Raw genomic sequence first — 21891 nt, forward strand, 5'->3', positions numbered from 1 at the left:
AGTTTATCCAGTCATGAAAACAAACCCTTTAACCATAATTTAAGCTCACCAGATTTAGGAACCGCATCAAATGTACGCACTTATAGATACCAGCCACCTTAAAACACCTGATTTTTTTTAAATCAAGATGCATGCATTATTCCCAAACAAGTGGACTGTCTCACAATGTCAAAGAAGGTGAGAAAAAATTCTTGTATCAGCCCATTTAAGCCGGAGCCACATCCAAAAGTTAACGAGGTCTTCTGGGCTGAGATCCATCCTCCATCCATGCTTCCTGAAAATCCGTTAAGTAGTTTTTGTGTAATTCTGCAGACAAACCAACCAACCAACCAACAAATGGATATGGGTGAAAACATTCTTGGCAGCCAATCTCCAGCACACTGGGGATGTTACATATGCATGTAGTCACAGACAGAAACAAAAAAAGATAAACATGTACCATAAAACTGTATCTAAAATAAAGAGATGGTGTTTGCAATCATGGGATTTATTCCAAGACAGCAGAACAGTAGATTAGGTGAGCAGAGTCATAAAGTCAACATTGAACTTGGCATCAGTGTCTTTTATTGCTTAAGAATTCAGCTTTTCATTTGCAAGAGAAAGATTGTGTTGGTTTTTTAATTTTAATCTCACTTTAATCTTCCTGCATTGATACTGGAACCAACAAGTGGCTTACATACAGTATATGACTTACATGAACAGTGGCAACCAGAGTCAAAATGACCCACAAGGTACTAAACTATTCACAACAGAAGTTTCCTTTAATGCTTCTTCCTTTGCTTCTTTGCATTCACTCCAGACAGAGTAGAGTTTACCTTGCTCTTTATGGCAAATTGCCTTAAATTATAGATGATAATGATGCTGCTTACTGCTTATGTTTGTGTAACAGGTCTCTAGTGAAGCTGACTGAATTTATGTAGACTGAAATTCGTGATGACCCATGAGTTCGAAAGTTTTTAAAGATCTATTGTGTCTGAAAATGCTTGTGAAATCTTTACAGTGTCACTACCCTTCATATTTAAAGCCATAACTGCTAAGAAGATCTCATGTTTATAGGAGTCGAACAAACCAACAAACCATGTCTCCCTTTATTGTCCATTTAAGAGGCAGCTTCATGTAACATCATAAAAGGACGTGAACTCAGAGTGGAGAAGAAAGAAACAAGAGCTGCTGATGCGAACACAGACTCTGCCTGTCACATATCCATTAACACTGGCTGAAGTGCAGGTGGGCATTGCTACAGATATGGGACATACCAGCATGGATGTCCTGACAAGAGACAAGAGCCTTTCAACAGTAAAGGAATTTAAATAACCACAGAGGGTATCTGATTATAGTCTACACCTTCCTTGGCACAATTATAAAGGCCTTCATTTAAATTGTAAGGGGAAAAAATAGTAATTTGTTTTACCTCCAAATGTAAGGCAGACCTACAAAGAGACAAAAATGAACAAAAAATAAAAAATAAAAGTCATCTGTGACAGTTTGGATAAAAACTTTTGGTTGTCCAACACCTAAACCCTGAGTGATGATTTAATATTCCCATCTTCTTCCTCTTCTTTATGCAGGTCCTCCAAAGGCACAAGCTGTGGTTTAACGGTCACCTTGTCTACCTGCAAAAGATACCAAGATTCTGGTTTTAAAACAATAAAAATGAAACATACACGTACTGAAAAGTAATGCCCAGGTGCACATGATCGATCATGATTTTTTTTTTTTTTAAATCAATCAGCGCTGAGACTCTGGTAGCTGTTGGGTAAAGCCCTTCAGAGTTTCTGTAGACATGCCATACATTAGATTAGATTCATACCTTAAAGTCCAATTTCCACTGAATGGTATGGCTCATTCAAAGCACAAACACAGTAACAATGGAGGATGGAAGGGACGGTGAAATGTCAAATCTGGTTCGAGTGAATGAAAAATTGCAGGTTGGTGTTGATGCTAACTTGGCTTTTTAAAAACGGTGGGTTTGCACAGATGAGTCAAGTAGCGACACTCTCCTCGATCCATCAGTAGTCTGCAGTCTCAACTCAGCTTGATTTAGTCGATCCAAGCCTAGCAGAGCCGAGCAGCACCATGCAGTGGAAATTAAGCAATAGTGTGCTTCTAGTTAAAGAAAAATCACGCGTCAAGCACCAAGCGGTGATCAAAAGTGGGACTGATTTCTCTGACTTGAAATTTTGCCTACATTTTTGTTAGCAAATAATCACAGATAATGATTTATTCATTAATCTTTTTACCTGGCTATTCCTATTCATGTTCACATGGCAGGGAAACATCCTGGACATCTTCCCAGTCTTAAAACAAACACAGCCAGGAAACACATTAACATTTAAACATGCAGCATCAATACAAATCTGTTCCAAACTGATCCATCAACAGCAATAAAGGAGTTTTTGTTGGGACGTTTTGCTGTAAAATTGTATCAAAAAATGGATGTATGACATTTTGAAACAAAATCCTTTATTAGCTTATTAAAGTCTGAGATGCACATGTTTGGACTGTGGAAAAAATAAAGAGCAACAGGTAGAATTCCACATTAAATGGGGAAAATAAACACACACCTAGAGAATGTAAACCAATAAGTCCAGTGTGTTAACGGGCCCGTGATGATAAACAGATAATCTCCCAAATGTATTCAGATGTTTGGTTCCTCCTGTTGTCCTTTTAAGTGCATCTATACCAATAAAACAAGGGGGAAAGTCATGAGCTGGTGATAGTCATACTTACTCTGCGCTTTGATGGGACTTCTACTTCCTTTTTGTTCAGATCCCACCATAGCAAGCCCTCTTTTATATGACTCCTCTTTGTTGCTCCTGTGTGTAGAGAGACACAACATCATTTGTATATATATATATGTATATACAGTATATACAGTATATATATATACTTCCTGATTCCTGATCGTATGATCGTACAAAGTATAATTTTGGGGTTATGATGTATACAGTATATATATACTTCAATAAAATCTTGCAATGTTCCATTTCTATGAATCACTGACCCCTGGATTCATAAAAAATGCAACATTACAAGATTTTATCGCAGGACAACGGCGCTGTCGTGCACTGAGTGAAGGTTGGTGGGTCTATAATACTGGCTATTCATTCTGTATATATATACATATACTGTATATATATATATATATATACAGTATATATATATATATATATATATATATATATAGAGTAGAAACTAACTAAGATAACTAAGAAGACATTCTTGGAAGCTGGAGAGAAGAGTTATACAACAGCCACGGAGCTGCTGACCCGTCCAAACGGCGTGTTTTTTTTGAGTATCCCAGCTCTTTTTTTGTTGAGACTATTCTACAGTTAAACATAAAAGTATTCTGTTGTTGGTGTGAGTTATTATTAAGGGAGGCATTAAGATATGTCATTTTGTACATCACTGTTTCATCGTGCGCCAGTCTCCTCTTAGAACCTAGACACTTAGATCCGCCCTTTAAACTTGGCTACCTGTGCCAAGTGGGTTACAAAAGTGCCGAGCTAGAGGGCAGGAGATATTTGGTGTATTTGAAAGCAGTATTCCCTTTTTGATTATTTAACTATAGTGGATACTTCAGTCTCACACCAACACCAATACATGATATTACTAGACGTAGTGTGAAGAAAATATCGAACAGAAAAAAATGGACCTTTGTAACAGATATGATTTACGTGGACAAAATTGCCTGTATGTAACTGGCATTGACGTTTTATACTCAGAAAAAGAAACCACAGACTTCTTTAAAGTTAATGGAGATGTTGCAAAAGTTGTTAAGATCCCAGATGAGCCAGGGCAACCTACAGGGAGAGCTCTAATAGAGTATGCTTCAGATAGGGCAATCCCAAGACTAGATCCTGCAACTGTAGGTAAATTACCCAGCTATAGAGATCCTAATGTGACATGGCATGTGAGGACCATCTGAGAAATATATCAGGAGGAACTTGGCAGGGAATTAGCACAAAGATACAATGATACTTGAATCACAGTAATTTCACAACAGTGTGTGAAGTACACTGGGTTTGAACCATATAGCCTAGCTAAATTTGTTGCATTATTGAATGAATGAATTAGCCATATTAGGTTTTTTCTGAAAACAAAACTGATTTATAAATGAGCCAAAAATAATTATTTTGTATCATTTTAATTTGGAATTGGCTACAGTTGTTGGTTCAAATTGTTTCAAGCCCATTGGGTGTATAATTTCAACAACTCCTCATTCTATCACTGTACTGTATGTGTGTGTGTGTGTGTGTGTGCGCGCGTGTACGCGTGTACGCAGAGGCTTATTGACTGATGAACCTGCATTGACCCCTGAGAAATACGTTCATACCTAAGTTGAATCACGGCTTCCTGATTCATAAAAATGGAACATTACAAGATTTTATTGCAGGACAATGGTGCTGTCGTGCGCTGAGTGAAGGTTGGTAAATCTATAATACTGGCTATTCATTGTAGTTTATTGGCTTGAATAAACATAGGTCTTCTGAATGATCATGTCATGGTGTGTCAGCAGTTTTCTTTTAGTCTCTTTATCATCTTACCTGTGGCATAGCTCACTATCAGCCCAACTAGTACAACCGAACTTGTCGCCATGGCACCAAAGTAGAGGTAGGACATGGAGTAGAAGTTGTGCAGGCCCCTAGCTTGGGAAAAAGACTGTTTTATTGCTGCAACGTGTCTTGTACAATGTCAGGACATGTTTTCTCTATTTAATCTGACATGATCCGTCAATAAAGAACTCACTGACCCCTCGATATTAGGGCGAAGCGGAACGGAGATGGAGTCTTGGTCCGGGGTAGGGCTGCTATTCAGCGTAATGTTGCTGGGTCCACACCCGTCTGTGAAGCTGGGCAGGACACCCATGGTCTCCTCGCTGGGCGGGTAAAAAGTTGAGCCAATAGCCAGCCACATAGAGACACAGAAGCCCAGTGTTATTCCTGAGAACGCCCCCTGAAAGACCAAGAACAACTTTTATTAGAAGGAAATTTGGGGCAAATGGGAAGCAGTACATAAAGAAGGTTGGTCTTTGTAGATGCAAGTTGTTTGAGGTCGGCTTTGTGTGAGGGAAAGGGTGATTTCCAGAAAACCTGGCTGTTTGCTGTGAAAGTTGTATGAATGAGGTGTCAAGTTAATGATTTTAAATGTCTTTGTTTGGCTTTCCATAGTGACGTTCTTAAAATCAAGAAATGAAACAGTAAACACGGAGTCAATAAGGAATATCGTGACTAATAACGAAAGTATGAACTTCCTTAATAAATTGGGTGGGACAGAAATTCTACAGAACAGACGGATAGCAGTGGTTTAGTAATGACACAAAGCAGGAGATTCTATGGGAAATGCATTTAAATGAATCCAAACGTGACGTCTAACAGTAATTCAGGATTCATTGAAATTTTTTTGTTTTTTTCCCACCAGTTACATCCCTTTTTCTTTAGGAGTCATAGTTTGGTTGTAATATTTGTGATCAGGGGCAACAAAATCAACGTTGGCAGCCATGTCTTTCTTTCTTTCTTTCTTTCTTTCTTTCTTTATTTCTTTTAGACCAAATTCCTCATTTCTGGCTTTTACTTTGAAATGATTTAAAGGTCTGTCCATTATGAAAATCTCTCATGGGTTTTCTCAAGAGAATGGACGAACAAACTGCGGTGTCAAACGCAGGACAAATCAATCCACTCACCAGCTTGTTTGTTGCTGGAAAAAACATCCCCAAAATAAACACGCCCAGTATCGGCCCGCTGACCACACCCATGATGGTAAACGAGCCCTGAATAGAGAAAAAAAAGCAGTTCAGGAAAAGTAACCAAACACACCGCTGAGACTTTATTACAGTTATTACAGAGTTCAAATCTTATTCTGTAGTTCAGTCTGAAACATTGCTCATCAGCCCAGAGGTCAGAAAATTAATTAGCTTAGCTTCATTAATTCTTGCTCTAACTATTATTATTGGGTTACTGTGTTCCATTTAAAGCACCTTTAAAGCTACATTTTTACAATGCACTGGAGATTGCACAACTGATATAAATATTATGTAATATAGTAATATTTATACATAATACCTGAAGTACTCCCCAGTCCAGGAGGGAGGAGAGAGCAGCTACGGTGATACAACTAATTCCGTACAGGAACGCTGAGAGAAGAAGAGAAAATAATGACCTGTGAAAATGTTTCCTTTTGCATTTAACCTGGTTTCAAAATAAACAGGAAGTGGCATCATCTACTCATGAGTCAATTTGAAACTGATAAAATATGATTTGTGCTCTATAGTTGCTGGAAATCAAGTGGCAGTTTTCTGTCTGATATCATGATTGTCGTCAGGGTTTAAAATAAAAGTGGTTTTAAGAGTTCATGCTGGAGTAAAACAACTCAATTTAGTGGACTTTTACATGAGAATCAACCTACACAGTCCTTTGGAAATAAGGATCAGTTTCCTCTGGGTCATGTGGCGCAGATAGGGTCGCAGCAGATCCTCCATCGTTACTGCAGCCATTGCATTGATACTTGTAGAGGCCGTGCTGTAATAAAGACAGGCCAGTAACTCCACCTCACTGCTCACTGGTCAGGTTTACCCACTATTAATATTCTCTCTTTGGTCAGTTAGTGGTTAGTTCACAAAATATAGAGTCAATCAGACAACAGTGTGCAAGGGTATCTGCCTTTTGATACTACGACTAGAGGCTGAAAACAGTTTACATTTCCAAAACTCTACATATTGTGATTGATGGAATAAGTTTCCTGTAGTGACAGAAGAAGTTCTCATGTTGTTTATTTAAGTACCAATCCCATTATGTAAAAATATTCAATAGTAATGAATAATAATGAAAGTATCAGCAGAAAAATGTTCTTAAAGTATCAAAAGTAGATATATATTGCAAAAAATTTCCTCTCAAATGTATGTATGAATGTATAAGTTATATATTTAGATCGTACAAAGTATAATTTTTGAGGTTATGTATTTAACCTGAGTATAAATACTTTCAGTTACCTCAAAATTATACTTCTTACCATCTAAATATCTTACTGCTTATTTTTTTCCACTGCTGGTTCCCTGTTATGTAAGTGGGAGACTAAGTTTAGTTTAGAAACCAAGATCGAAATACCTGAGAGTCCCGCTGTAAGCACAGGCGAGGAAAAGGCCTGGAAAGCCAGGGTGGCTTTTGAATATTTCCAAAACGAAGTACGGCATATACTTCATCAGACGAGAGAGAGGGGGAGAGTGGAAAAGTTAATATTTGTGTTGCACAATTATAAACTATTTCAAGTTGTTCTTCACTGGATAAAATAAAATCATTGTTCATGTTGTAAAGTAATCATTTTCTCTCTGTCTTGACTCACCAAACAGTAAAAGATAAATTTTTTACCCTATTCATGATTTTTTAATCTGAATCTGTAATTAATAATAACAGTATTGGCATCAGCTGTCAAAACCCTTCACAGAATCATGCTCTAGTTGTGGATCATTATAAATATTTATTCTGCAGTGTCTTGAGTACCAGATCAGGGGCAGAAATCTTCCCAGACTTCAGTGGATCACAGTTGATGTAATAAGCAAACATGACGATTCCACAGGTTGCTGCACTGCCCACAATCAGACACAGGCCCACTTGGTTCACACACAGCGCCCTGGAAAATAAAAGCAAACTTCACTCTAGGGTTTGATGTTCGTCTTCTGCTTTTTCACTATTTACTCATTTAGCAGGTCGGGAAAAAATACACCTTCAAACCGCCTGATGATAGTTTTGTAATCGTAAAATCTATGATTTCAAGCACAAAACCTGGAGGACTGTTCCATCCTTTTATTGTCATTTGTGAGAAATAAGGTGCGTATTGATGAAAGGCTTGACTGGCAACATACAGAAGTAGTCAGCTTCAGCCGGAGATTCATGGATTCATGTCATTCATTTGTGAAGTCAAAATGAAAGGAGTGGTGACTTAAACCCTTTCAAAAAATCCACATTAACTTCAACCATGTCCTTCCTCAGAAGTCAGCTGTACAAGAGGGAAATGCCATCAGGTGTCCCAGTGTGACAATGTGTCACAACCATTGACCTACACCACCCCATGATAAGTCTCATTTTTTCACATTTCCTGCTCTGCCTCTTGTGTCATTATTGCCTTTCATTATTAGTTCCACTTTCCCTCACTCCTAATCCACTAATCCTCAGTTTACAGGCCACTTGGAGAGCAGAGGGAGAGTTGGCAGAGGAGTACAGGGGGATTTAAAAGCAGTGCACGATGGATCATTGGTCAGTTATATGTGCAGCGCCTTGTTGTGTGCTACTTCACAATAACGTCACAATGAAAGAATTCTTGAGAACTGGTCAACTTGTTTCTGGAAGAGGTTCAGGAGACTTGGATGTATTGCGCTGAAACATTTATTAAGCTTGATCGAGGAGATTAGGCATAAGCATTACATGTGAGAACACTGTGTTGTGCCAGACCAATTCTGAAGGCAGCTTCCTGGATGGGGAGTATTTAACCCTTACCAGATCCACAAGACCTACTAAGTATCCAAATAAGGTTTCTCTTCACTCATCTATACATATGTAAGGATTCTATTGACTATTGAAAACTAAACTAGAAACTAAGTTTACCTACCCTAAGTGACGCTGTGTGATCTTAACTTCATATGTAACACAATCTAAAAGGAGACTGTCTGCCTAGGAGTACATCATATCTTTTGGCCTTGGATTGCCTGGAGACAAATGTGGCGTAAAAATGTTGCATTTTTGTGCATGTAAAAGGTCGACAAAGTGAAAAAGCCCACACCAAAGGGAGTTAGGGTGCACTCGCACTTGGCCCAGTTGCTCTGTGTGCAAGACACCATAACTGAGTAAAGATGAGTAGTTCTAATGCAAACAACGGGAAATAATATTCCAGTGAAGTATCGCATAAGCAAATTCCATCACATGGAAAAAACATCTGTTACTAAATGGTAAATGGACTTTTGCATTTCTATAGCGCTTTTACAGTCTACTGACCGCTTGACGCACTCTACATTCACCCATTCACACACACATTCATACACTGATGGCAAAGATGCCATGCAAGGTGCCGCCGACCTGCTCATCAGGGACAACTTGGGGTTCAGTATCTTGCTCAAGGATATTTCGACATGCAGCCAGTGGAGCCAAGGATTCGAATCAGTGACCTTCCGATTACTGGACGACCGGCTCTACCTCCTGAGCTACAGCCACCCAGCCCGGCCTTCATGTGGGATGTTCACACCTGGGCTCACCTCGCCCTAACATCCCATATGGAATGCCATTTGGGTCAACAACTCACAAGTGGCGCTAACGACTCTGATACTCAGATTTCACACATGACATAACCAACTCTGTAAGGACACTCCCACACAGAGTTTAAAAGCCTGCAACTCCCCTCCAGTTAGTTAGAACTGAGGAAGCCTCTTGGATGAGAAGGGAAACGTCTTCAAGTAACTGAAACCAGTCCAGTATACAGCACTTAGAAGTGGTGGAGCCTGTTGTCCTAAAATCCGGAAATCGGTTCGCATCTTTGCACATTTACATGTTTTGTTCTACGACATTAATACATTATTAAATGTCCCACAATGTAATCATAAAGCGCCAACTTGTCTTAAAAACGGCAGTTAAGTGGCTAAATGAGATTTGAGTTGTTACAGACATTAAACGTCATCACACCGAACACGGATACTCATCTCCTCACTAGTCCGTCTTTACAAGACCAACTTTTGTTACAAATTATTCAAATTGTAACTTTACGACTTGTAGATCAATTTACAAAAAACGTGCATAGTAATTGTGTAATAAGACTTTTAGTAGCGGTGATGTTTAAATCAGGCGACCGCAATGTTGTGTGTTTATAACGTTTTTCACTTTGAGCTATTAAATTCGCCTGTGCAGATTATCTTGCTGAACAAAATGTGTAAATATCATCATATTTTTCGGCGATATTCCAAAAACCAATGGAAAAATCCCACAGGCTTTTTACGAGGAAACCAGGGCAAGGCTAACTTCCGGGTTGGCCTACAAAAATAAATGGTACATGTGATAAAATGCCCATCTCTAACTCTTGGAGATACAGCGACCTTTTCTTGCCCTTTCAATTAACCCATTGCTGCCTTTTATTTCAGCTAAACCTCACCTCCTCATCTGCATTCCATTCCCTCATTAATACCTCATACCAGTCCATTTCCAGGGGTGTAGCACAAACTTCTAGACCCTGTTCTTATGCAGTCTCTATGGACACCTCCCCAAACCCACAGTTATTTATTCTAGTATCTTTGTGTGTGTGTGTGTGTGTGTGTGTGTGCGTGTGTGTGTGTGTGTGTGTGTGTGTATAAATGAATACAACCATTGTTTCAACACCCTTACAAGAAACTTGTGACTGAAATGCCTCTGAATCCAAAGCAGCCAAGGTAAACAGGCAGTAAATTGGTAAGTCAACATATAAGAAACAACGTGATGATGTGCCGTTTAAATAATGAAACCCTGTTCTTTAACTTGACTATCAAATACTCCACCTTCTATTAAAACAATGGTTTGAAAAAGAACAGCTTGGTAAATATTATGTGGTGTTGCCTAGATGTCCTTCAACGTCATCATGTCTCTTGTTTATCCCATACTACTGTACCTGCCAGACCAGAAGAGCGAACTTAAACAGTTTACCCTGCAGCGTCAACTTCCCCAATTTCATTTTAGCTGTGTTATGTTCAAGGAGTCAACACCATGACCTGTCACACCCTAACTTTGTTAACTTGACCAAGCAAACTAGCATGACATCCAACTTAACAGGCATTTCCAAAGACATCAAAACCTAAAAGCACATGCCACAATATACATGTGTGACACAGAGGGAATGTTATAGCTAAAGTTTCATCACAGTTTACAAACTGTGCAGGGAAAACCAGTTTTGATGCTGTGGCATGTGCTGGCATCAGCTGAGCCCTGGATTATTTGCATGAACTGCAAAAATGTACTTCAGGTTATGGGAAGCCCCAGGTTACGAAATATTAAGTTTCTTTATTAAAAAACGGTTCCGAGTTACCTAATGTCAGAACAATAATTTCCCTAATTTGCTATTGAAAGAGAGGGTCAGTTTAGTTATTTCAAAAGCTTGTTGAGGACTCAGTGGCTACCAGTAATGTCACTTCTGTGTGTCTCCTTTGTGATATAAAGGTCACATATTAAGCAAAGAACACTTTTTAAGGTTTTTCAAAAAAAAAAATGTGTCTCTGGTGTGTCTAGAGAAAAGACCTTCCTCTCTCTTGTCCTGAAGCTAGGTGACCCTAGTTTATCAAATCCATCTTCCAGCTTCCGGTGTTATTTCCTTGCTAACACTGGCTCCAGTAACACAGTGTTGTCAGAGGTGCGAGCAAAGCACACCAATTTCTCTTTTGTTGGCTGCAACAACCAACACATAATTCTTCACGCACCTATCTGAAGATATCATGAAGAAGTAGTAAAATGTTCCCGCAAAACGAAACTTTACTCACCGTAAACTATTAAACTAGAAATATTTTTGTGCATCTTAGTCCAGATTTCTGGTCTGAACTGAATGTTAAACCTCATTGAAGGAAACCAAATATTACGGTCATAAGTTGGATGCCTGTAACTGTTTTTTAATGTCTTTTCGAGGAAAACTTAATGCTCAGTGATTCTAAGTGTTATATCGTAGGCAACTGGACTTGTTCAATTTTTTTTAAAGATGTTTCATCTCTCTCTGTTTCATCTTCCCCCCAAAATAAAAATATGAATCTGAAAATGAGCAGCATACTAAATTCAATTCATGGAAGCTTTTTAATTGCATAAACACCTGATATAGTAAATCTTGAAGAGCTAGAACTTTTTATGAATCACAAACAGGTCTCAACTCACCACTGGGCCTGTCTTTCTGTTCTGCAGGAGATGTAGCGCTGGACTTGAGCTTGGTTTACCCCGTACATGGACAGCCATACCATTGCACCCCCGACAGTCAGGCTCCAGAAGGTATAGCGCTGCCGCGGGTCAACATCAAAACTATTGGAAAACATTATACAATAAATCAACGTAATAAGTACAGTATTTAGTACATTTCAATGTACTTACTGTGCACTCATAGTCATGTGTCGAAATGGAAAAAAAATAACAGTGTTTTTACTTGTTAAAATTAATCCGTGATCCATTGATGGCGATCTCCAGTACCCGTGCAGGACCACCAACCTGAACTGTGCCGTGGATAAAAATGGCCACAAAGCCTGAAAACATGACAATAATCTGGAACACATCAGTCCAGATCACGGCTTTCATGCCACCCTGTTAGACATTATGGGAGAGACAGACAGACCACAGCATGAGACTTTTACAAAAAACTGAAGGGCAGAATGCATTCATCGCTTATGCTGTTCTACTAAAGCGTCTACGGCTGGCATGGGTGTTGCAGTACATTGCACTGCATTTGGATAACTGAACATATGGTTCTTCCAGGAGAAACACAGTGCAGTTCTTTCCAGCCAACGATACATTTGTAATGTTATAAAAGTAATCCTTTCTGAGGCGAGACACGATAATTGCTCAAATTCAGAAAATGTTGCAAAAAAATAAAAAAATTCTATCCTCCAGTATCAATCCTCATAGTTTTGAAGTTGTTTGTATGTATGAAAAGAGCTGAAGAAGGCAAATTAAAGTGGGCACGCTTGTCGTATTGTCTTTTGAAATTTCAACAATCGTCAAATGCAGGTGTGGCATCGCGCTCCCAACCAACTCCAGGAAACAACCCTAAAAACACAGACTAATATCACTTTGGGTAGACGCATGAGTAGTTCTTAGTTAGGTCAAGCAAACATGAACTGCTATATCTAACTGCAACACTGGTTGAAGGTCTAACAATCCAGCTATGATAAAATCATCAAGGTCGAGGAAACAGCATATTTAGAAATGATGGGACTCTGAACAGAAACCTCTTGATTTACGCAAAGTGCTGTGCTGGTTTGATGACATGAAAATAAAAAAAAGATCTTACCAGTGTGGTGTACAGGGTGCAAATAAACCCAGTAGAAAACAGAGACACCCACATGTTGAGTCCAGTAGCTGAAATTAAAAAGTGAAACGGGTGTTCTTAGAGTGTTTCAATACAGAATATCCCTTTATTTTAACATTTATTTTTAAACTACAGAAAATGACAAGTCATTGACAGCACATCACCACATTCTGAATGGCTTTTATTTTCAAAATGTGTGATGTTGAAAGCCCTTTGTTGAAAACAATGTATAAATCTTTGTCTGCCCTGCAGCAGTTCCGTACGAACCATTATTTAAATTTTTGCTGTTCAAATGAAAATGTTTTCACGCATGAAGAATGAGGTTAAACTTTGCTTTGGTGTGGTTGTGTGCTAAGCAAATACATGTAGTGTTTGGTTTGGAAATGACAATATTGGTAATATCAGGATGGAAGAGAAAACTTAAACTGTAGCAATCAGCAACGGTCTATGAGGTTCACTTTCACATATGTTACAGAATTTAATAATCTGGACTTCACTGTTGGATCCTTGTATTCATGATGAGGGTCATGATGGGTCTTGATGTGCCGACACATCTTATAAAAATGACTCGTTATAATGTTTTAAATGTATTATTATTACTCGCAGGCTGCAAAGCCTTAGTCCAAGGATCTAATGATCACAAAGAGACTCGTCACAACAGATGCAGTCACTTTAAAAGCGCAAAAACAGCGCGGCGCATCAGGTCATCATACGTAATTAGCTGGAGCACATGAGAGGAGCTCCTGCAAGACGCACCGTACCATAAGAAAACAACATTTTTTCAAGCGATGTGTCTCTGTGTGATCAAACATATAACGTGGTAATACCGAACTCACGATTGACTGTTGTCTTCCAATATCACATTATTTTTGTCATCTAAATCTCATCCAGCACCTGCAGGTATCGTTCTTCTGTAAATCCATAGTGTGTATAAAATCTCTACACCTGTGCTGGTGGATAAACTATTTAAAGGTGACATTGAGCAAAAAACCAGGTGTGTTTACTGGATTTCTCATAATCTGATAACAGCTTTCTATCATTAAGCATATCGCCTTAGGCTGTTTACATGAGCACTTGAATAATCTGGTAACTCCATAAATCAGATAATGATCGGTTTATGAGTTTATGAGTGCAAGCAAATGTGGTCATTGTTTTTCTCAGATAACTTCAAACATAACTCCTGCAGTTTCCTGACACACTGTACATTTTAAAAGTTGACATTACTTTAAAAAAGTCAGAAAACTGTATGAGCTAAACAACTTTTATTAGTCTACTTTATTTGGTAATTTTGAAGAATCAGAATTTTACAGTGTAATAAGTCTTAAAGATTCTAACTTTAACCTTCAAGAAAAAGTTTATTGTGCTTTACCTAGGAATGCATTGCAAAGCAAAAGCTAACATGCTTAATTTGGGTTTTTATCAAATATTCATTCTCAGGTTTTTGAAAATATTTATGTAAAATTCCTCAAACCTCATCACACTATACGTTTCAGTGGGGTTTCAATATCACTTTGGCACTTTTGCATAATAATCTAAATAGAATAAATACATCCAATGCTCACATTTCTCCAAGGTTCATTTCAAACATCCTGTTCATGGTTTAGTTAATTTTTCTTTCACCTTGGGCTTAATCAAGGACAGAAAATGCTCTTAACAAACAATCTGTAACCACAAATGCAGAGAATATACACAAGATTTTATTTCCTTATTCCAGTTCAACATATGAATAATTGATAACATTTCAAGACAAATGGGTTTCAGGAAGATCCTCCTACCTTGGCTGAGGATCAAGGCGGGTGCATAGATGACGATCCCTGTGTAAAGCAGCTAAGAAAGAGGAAACAACAGTGACAATCACTGGGCTCAGGTAGTTTTAGACTTCATTATCAGTTTGTGGGCACTACAAAAATGTCTGCCTGGAGATGACTGAGTCCAAACCAAACCAAATATTTGCATGAAGTTACAGTATGAGCACTGAACATGATTTCGCCTTTAACACTGAAGAGTATCGGAGAACACAGAGATGTCTTTCTTACCGTCGCAACAAGAAACTGGATACTCCCCAACAGCTGCATCCCTCGGCCAAATCTCATCTTCAGGTACTGTGACAGGCAGACGGCTAGAGTTATAACACGGCGGAGTATCTCTGCATGCATAGCTCATCCTTCCTCACCTCTTATATTCATCATTTTAATGACCCACAGGTGCATTTCATCATCGTGTCAGAGAAATCCTGACCCTTTTTGTACGCTATGTTCAGTGAATAATACTCAATGCTTCATTATATTATGTTTAGTTTGTTTAAACCCTCATATCAAACTCTCAGAAGTCCATCAAAAACTAATAATTTGACAGCAGATAATAATTGCAGTAAATTCACAGTACTATACTGATATTATTTAGAGTAATATAGATGGGAATCACGGTAATATATTGTGTTTCTATTGTAACACAGAGATAATGTTACTGTAAATACATTATTTTGATGTAGAATTACACTATGTTATTGTAATAGGCATCTGGAGTTATTGTAAATATACAAGTTTACAGTAAATTTACAGTTATATTACAGCAATGTGCTGTGTTTTCACGTTAACCCAACCATATTGCTTGTTAGCATGTTAGCCTGGGAGCCTTGTTAGACCACTTGTAGGCCTGGTAACATGCTAGCATGTAAGCCTGTTGTAAGCCTACAATATTTTATCACTAAATTGCTGTATGGTGCAGTAACCTAATACAGTATTTCCTTGTAATGTACCATTTTTAAGTTTGTTTGTTTTTTTTAACGGTGGCTTCAGATACCACTCAAATTCGAATTTAAGGCAGCTGATGGTATTATTCCAAATAGTTACCTGCCATACATGTCAAAAGCACAATTACAGTACTTCACCGTGAGAATTTACTGTGAAAACCTGCTGTTTGTTAACAGTTTTTATTATTTCTAAACAATCCAAAATTTAAATCTCTAGATCTTTGCTGACAGATTACATGAAAACATATTAAACTAGCTAGAAGCCCATTCTGACCTGATTGGTGCTTGTGATGCCCAGTCGATAGAAAACTGGCAGGAATAGAAAAGCTGTCAGCAGGGAGTTGATGCTCTGTCCGAGGCACATGTAGAGGAATTTAAAGCCGTAGCGAAAAGCTTCAGAAGGAACACCCAGAACTTGGACGGCTGACATAAAACTGGCACAGAGAGACAGGCCAACAGGTACTGCCGGCATGCTCCGACCCCCGGTGAAGAAGTCGTCAGCCGTGGCCTCGTTCGGGCTCTTCCTCAGGGCCTGGAAGAGTCCGATGGCCATGGAGACCAACAGCATGGCAGCAAAGACTGCATAGTCAGCCCAGACGAAGGACTGCTGTTCCATGATTTTACTTCGATGCTCTCTGCCTCGTTGTTTGATAGATCTGTCAGAGGGAATGCAAGTCGATTAGTGACCATGCAACAACTGATGCAGACACAAGGCATGACATTTGTTACTTTCACATAAATAAATCATGTTATGTAAACAAAAAAAGTTCAGTTTACATTCAGTTTTTCTCACCAAAAAACATTGTGTGTTTTTGACATCTTTTTAACATGTGTTCCACCATGATAAGGTTTAGGCATCATAGGTTTGTTAAGACAGCAGGGGGGATAATAGGACGGCAACAGAAGCAGCTAGATGATCTTTACAGCACAGATAAGCCCTGTCAATCATAAATGACAAAACACACCCCGGAGACGATACAGAATATCTACAAGGGTTCCTTTATCCCAAATGTAAATTCATTTGGTCAACCAACTACTGTGAACCTAAATATGAAAGTGTAGGCTGGACATCATGTGTATGTACTGATGGTTGTAAAAGTGAGAGATCTTTAATTTTCCTGTTTTGGCTGGAAGTTGTTGGAAGTGAAGAGTTGTGTTGTGCTTTCCCTTTATTGAAAAGCAAAGGCTACCGTACCTCATTTAGATTTTTATTCAATATTACTCAGCACGTTTATATAACTATTTAAATAGAATAAATAGATCTGTAGCTCACATTTCCCCAAGGTTCATGTCAGACAACCTGTTTACAGTTTAGTTAATTAATCCCCATAACAACACCTGATACTTGCACCGAGGCGCTCCACAAAACCATATGGAAAACCCAGATGTCAAACGCATTTTCCTTCCAAGACAAAGTCAATTTTTTTGAATATCTTTGATCTGTTGTTTTTACAGCCATGTTTCTTGCTTGCAGTCTTCTTCTTCTACGTCTTTGTTGGTGCACTGCTACACGTCATTGCCCGTCAATGCCAAAAACTGTTGATCACTGGAATAGCTGGTGGGAAGAATGTTTATCATGCTGCTAATATACTAAAACAAAACCCACCTGTGAAAACATCGCTCAGTAGAGCTACTGGTGGTCAAAAGCTCCGCAGAGAACCTTTAAACGAGGTCCAGGGAAGTTTACATTTCATATGTAGGTTATATTAAACCTTCTTCCCATTTCTTCCTCCTTCTTCCTCCTCTCATCATCCCTTCATGGCTCATTGTTGTGCTTCCAGGCTCAGTACTGACACAAACTCAACAAGTGGAAAAAAAACTCTTGTTGGGAAAGCATATCTTGTTGTGCGTGAAAAATAAAAACTGGACCTGCTCATAAAAACATTACTCTTTAGTACTACTAGTGATCACAATCTCCTAACTTTTAGCTGCTTGTACACAGGAAAGATACACTGGGAATGAGACTAAAACAATGAAACAAATGGACTTTTTCCTGCAAAAAAATGTAATGAATGTATAATATTTTTCCACATTTAATTAATCATTTAGAATTAAAAAAAAAAACATGACAGGTCTTCTTGATGAAAACATTTCCCACTTCTCATCAACTCTGTAATTTAATCTTTTCTCAGTGAAACAACAGCAAAGGTGTCTTGATCAGTGGGTATGAATGGGTATACAAATTACCTGGCTTTGACATGCAGGTCAGGTTGGTCTTCTCCCAACAATCAAAGAAAATAATGCAATCAACTATTTCTATTGACCCATCATTCCCCAGTGTTTACTGCAGATGTAACGTCCTCTAACCACATCTGAACCTGACATGAAAGAAGCTCATATGGGCTGTTGACATATGCTGCATAAAGAAAGCTCCAGCAATGCAGCAATTAAAGTCATTAATTTACAACATAGGACTGAGTGCTTTCATACGACATCGAATTAAATCAATTATAAATATGTATTTATGTATATTTTAATTTCTTTTTATTTCCCTTGAATGATTTATTTTGTTGTCTCTCCATTGTAAAGAATAAAGAATTGGAGAAAGTGCGATCTCAAATTAGAGCAAAATGTTTCAGTTTGATTAGAAACATGCTCAGAGTAGCCTGTATAAGTCTATGGTGGTGCTATAACTCAATATTCTTTCATTTAGGAGGTGAATAATCTATAATATGTGAATAAGGTCTATTATTGCGTCTGATTCGGCTGACAGGACAGGAAGCCGCAGCTAAAATGTGGTCATCAGGTTGAAACACTTGTTTTTACCTGCTGCCGACAATAAATCTGCATTTTTTTTTCTCCTAATCATAACTGAATAAAATGTCCAAAGACTCACCACTGGTGTGCTACTCCATGAAGTCCAGTTTCTCCCGCTGGTCGTAACAGGAATGTGCTGACAGCCCTTTAAATGCTCAGCAGCTGCTGCGTCTCCATGAGCGTGCACGCACGCGTAAGGCGTGCGTGCACCGCAAAAATTCCCGTGGCGGGTTCCTCCGCTCAGGTGTGTGTGTGTGTGTGTGTGTGTGTGGTGGGTGGGTGTGTCATGAGTGCAGTCGGAAGTTGACAGTCTGTGACCAAAAACATAAGGATGGTGAAGTGGCTGGAAGGACTGGGAACCCGTGTGTGTGTGTGTGTGTGTGTGTGTGTGTGTGTGTGTGTGTGTGTGTGTGTGTGTGTGTTTTCATGATAATGTGTTTATGACGTTATCATTCTTTTCCTTGCCTGTATTATCTTTTATTCTTTATCTTGTATTATTTCAGCTCACCATATTTTAGCCTAAATACTCTGTGGGACCAGTCTGACACTAAAACAGGAAAAGGTGTCACTTGGTGGAGAGATTTCACATCTTCACATATTTACATTGTACCTTGTTTTACAGGGGGTTATGTGCCAGAATATTTCTCTATAAGGAAAAAGAAAGTTCCTGCTACCTGCCCGAAAACACTTGGGTAGATAACACCCCATAAAAATGTGGAATTGTCCTTGACCAGGTTAAACACTGAGGTGCTGGTAAGGAGTTTGTGCTAAACTAAGCTAAGTGGCTGCTGGCTGCCACCTTAGGGAGGCTATAGATGAAGTATTGCTGTGTTGTTGTTCACACCCTTGATGGCATAACACATGGCAGCATAAGCAGTTAGACGGCATCAGAGATAGTAAATCAATCATCAAGTCTATAAAAGTATTTTTCTCAAACTACAGGTTAAAGATCATACAGTTCGCAAGCTATTTAGTTTGTTTGCGAATTAAAACAAAGAAATCAGACTTCAGTTCATCCAAAATCTTCCAAACAAGAATTCATACCCTTGATGGGATGACACATGGCAGCACAAGCAGTTAGACGGCATCAGATAAAGTAAATCATAAAGCGGACATAATGTAAAATCCATAAGTCTATAAAAGCATTTCTCACGAAATAAAGGTTAAAGATCATACAGTTTGCACGCTGTTTAGGTGTTGGCTAACCAAGTCAAAGAGATCACTTTAGTTCATCCAGAATCTTTAACGAGGTTTCTGCTTCTTGTTTTTAAGAATTCAAGCATGACGAAGCGTCATGTTGCAACGGGAACACTGTGATCCAGTTCATTCAGATTGCATGAGCATCAAAACAGCGAAGGTTCTTCACAGCACTGTGAAAAGTGACATGGTGACTTCCAGTTCCAGCAGGCTGCCAGCCATTATACTTATAGGTATTATAATTAGAGTGACGTGACCTCTCAGTGATCGACTGTTCTGAACAGGTGGATTTGACCTGAGGACGGGTGAAATAACAAATTCTCCATCATCCCACTTCCTTGTAGACACTGATTATCACTCCCTCCTCCTCTTCTCAGGTGATGTATGACCACAACAAACCACACCAAACAATTACAACCATCATCTCAAGGGCTGACAGTTTCTAAAAATGACCCCCTACTTCTTGTAAATTTACAAAAATCCCTCAAATGGATCATATGTATTCTGAAGAGTGATTATACCTGAGATCATGCTGGTGCTGTTGACTGATTGACCTGAGGGAGGTGCTAGAAATAGGTGTACAAAGTTCAACACTCAAGGCAGCACCAATGTCAATATGCTCAGGAGTTTTAAGGTAATTGGCTTGACACAACTGGATATTCAAGTTTGTTTTCAATCTCTTGAATCCCACTAGCAGCATGGCTCTAGACAGGCTGGATTAAATGGATAGATTACACAGACTATAGACATATTTTGATATTTGGTAAACAAACAAAAACTTAACCCGCCATATGAATATCAATCTCATTAATAGACCGTTTTCCCGGCAGACATTTTGACTTGTCAAAGCAGGAAAAGCACAGGTCACCAATAACATTAACGATGGCTATATTCTATTAAGTGGCCCAGTAAGCCATATCAGAGTGAGCATGCACAAAACCAGAGCCCTGGATCAAGTTCACCTGAATGGAATCCAGCCGTCACTAATGTTAGAAACTCTACCTGTGCTTTTCCTGCTTTGTGAAGTCAAAATGTCTGCTGTGAAAAGGGTCTATTTAGTTAGGTATATATGTGTTAGTTTATTATTTCTGCATTCAAATTGCAGTTGGTTAGTCACATATTTATAGGAAATGTATAGTCATATGTTATACATTTCATTTATATGCATTTTACATTTCATTTTAATGTGTCTTTACTTTTTCAGATTTAGATATTTAAACGGAAAACATACATTTACAGATACTTTCTCCTGATGTTTGAAGAGGTGAAACCACTTAAAAACTTCTTCCTGTACATAATGTTAATGTTGTGTATGTTTAAAGAAAAATATTACATACATAAATACTGGAATAAAGTTTGAACTCTTTTCAGATTTTTAAAATATTTTGAAATATATGTTCAACATTATTTAATGAAGGTAGTTGATGTTCTTTCCCCCTCATTACTGGCCCCCTAGTGGCAGGGAGGCCCCAGGCATGTGCCTACAAATGCCTATGCCTGGATCCAGCCCAGACTCGGTTGGTCTTTCATCATTTGGTCCAGGCTAAAATATCTCAGCCTCAGCTGTACTTTTTGTTTCTAGAGCTAGTTTGCTCATGTTAGCATGCTTACACGCTTAAAACTAAATTTGCCAACACAAACAAACAAAGACAAAGATTATAGCTGGGTTGCACCAATAAGGATTATTTAAAAAAGAAAAGCGATTAAATCAGGTTATAACTTTAAAGATTAAATAACTTTAACATATAGCTTAAAATGAAAAAAAGATTAAATATAAAACATTCTTTAAACCTCAGTTTAGTTTTGACTATAAAGATAAATTTAATTCTATGGCACCAAAACTTTAAACTGCAATTTAACCTGTGATCCAGTATTAACTTTTAACCTACACCTAAGGAGGTTTACATTTTTCATGCTAGAAATTGTGACAGCTTGAATTCAGCCAGAAACATCTCTGACTACTCCTGCATCGTAATAAAGTCCTCCGCTGTCCATCAGTATGCTCAACGCTTCACAAACGATCCATCTCAATATGCTGTCATGTTGTTTGATCATCAGTGATCTAAATCTCTACTGGAAGATGAGTCATTGGCCGGATTTTAGCAAAACACTTCCTCTGAATCATATTGAGCACATAGAGAAGTAGTGGGTTAAGTTTGAAAACTTTATGGACATTTGTTTTG

General features: G+C 38.5%; 1 protein-coding gene across 2 annotated transcripts; it reads right to left on the bottom strand.

Moving 5' to 3' along the window:
* Window positions 1–471: 471 nt before the first annotated feature.
* slc5a5 (solute carrier family 5 member 5) lies at window positions 472–18676 on the bottom strand. Of its 2 annotated transcripts, XM_084354843.1 has the most exons (17): window positions 18591–18676; window positions 16029–16410; window positions 15039–15104; window positions 14778–14829; window positions 12985–13052; window positions 12124–12278; window positions 11862–12002; window positions 7497–7626; window positions 7104–7192; window positions 6406–6518; window positions 6063–6133; window positions 5684–5770; window positions 4754–4956; window positions 4548–4645; window positions 2731–2816; window positions 2241–2297; window positions 472–1613 (listed from the first exon to the last, which is right to left on the bottom strand). In XM_084354843.1, the coding sequence occupies exons 2-17, from the start codon at window positions 16368–16370 to the stop codon at window positions 1515–1517; spliced, it is 1857 nt and encodes a 618-aa protein (XP_084210969.1). In that variant the 5' UTR covers window positions 16371–16410; window positions 18591–18676; the 3' UTR covers window positions 472–1514. The 2 variants fall into 2 exon arrangements, with proteins under 2 accessions (XP_084210969.1, XP_084210970.1); XM_084354844.1 differs by lacking the exon at window positions 2241–2297.
* Between the last annotated feature and the right edge of the window lie 3215 nt (window positions 18677–21891).

Source organism: Pagrus pagrus, assembly GCF_965226575.1.
Source record: "Pagrus pagrus genome assembly, chromosome: 6".
NCBI classification, from domain to species: domain Eukaryota; kingdom Metazoa; phylum Chordata; class Actinopteri; order Spariformes; family Sparidae; genus Pagrus; species Pagrus pagrus.

Bases quoted from the DNA above. Each gene is read 5' to 3' on its own strand.
- slc5a5 (XM_084354843.1), bottom strand. From the start codon at position 16,370: ATGGAACAGCAGTCCTTCGTCTGGGCTGACTATGCAGTCTTTGCTGCC. The intron at 6,134-6,405 runs GTAGGTTGATTC...TTCTTCTCTCAG, and splicing joins CCTTATTTCCAAAGGACTGT to CGTTCCTGTACGGAATTAGT. The intron at 1,614-2,240 runs GTAAAAAGATTA...TATCTTTTGCAG, and splicing joins ACATGAATAGGAATAGCCAG to GTAGACAAGGTGACCGTTAA.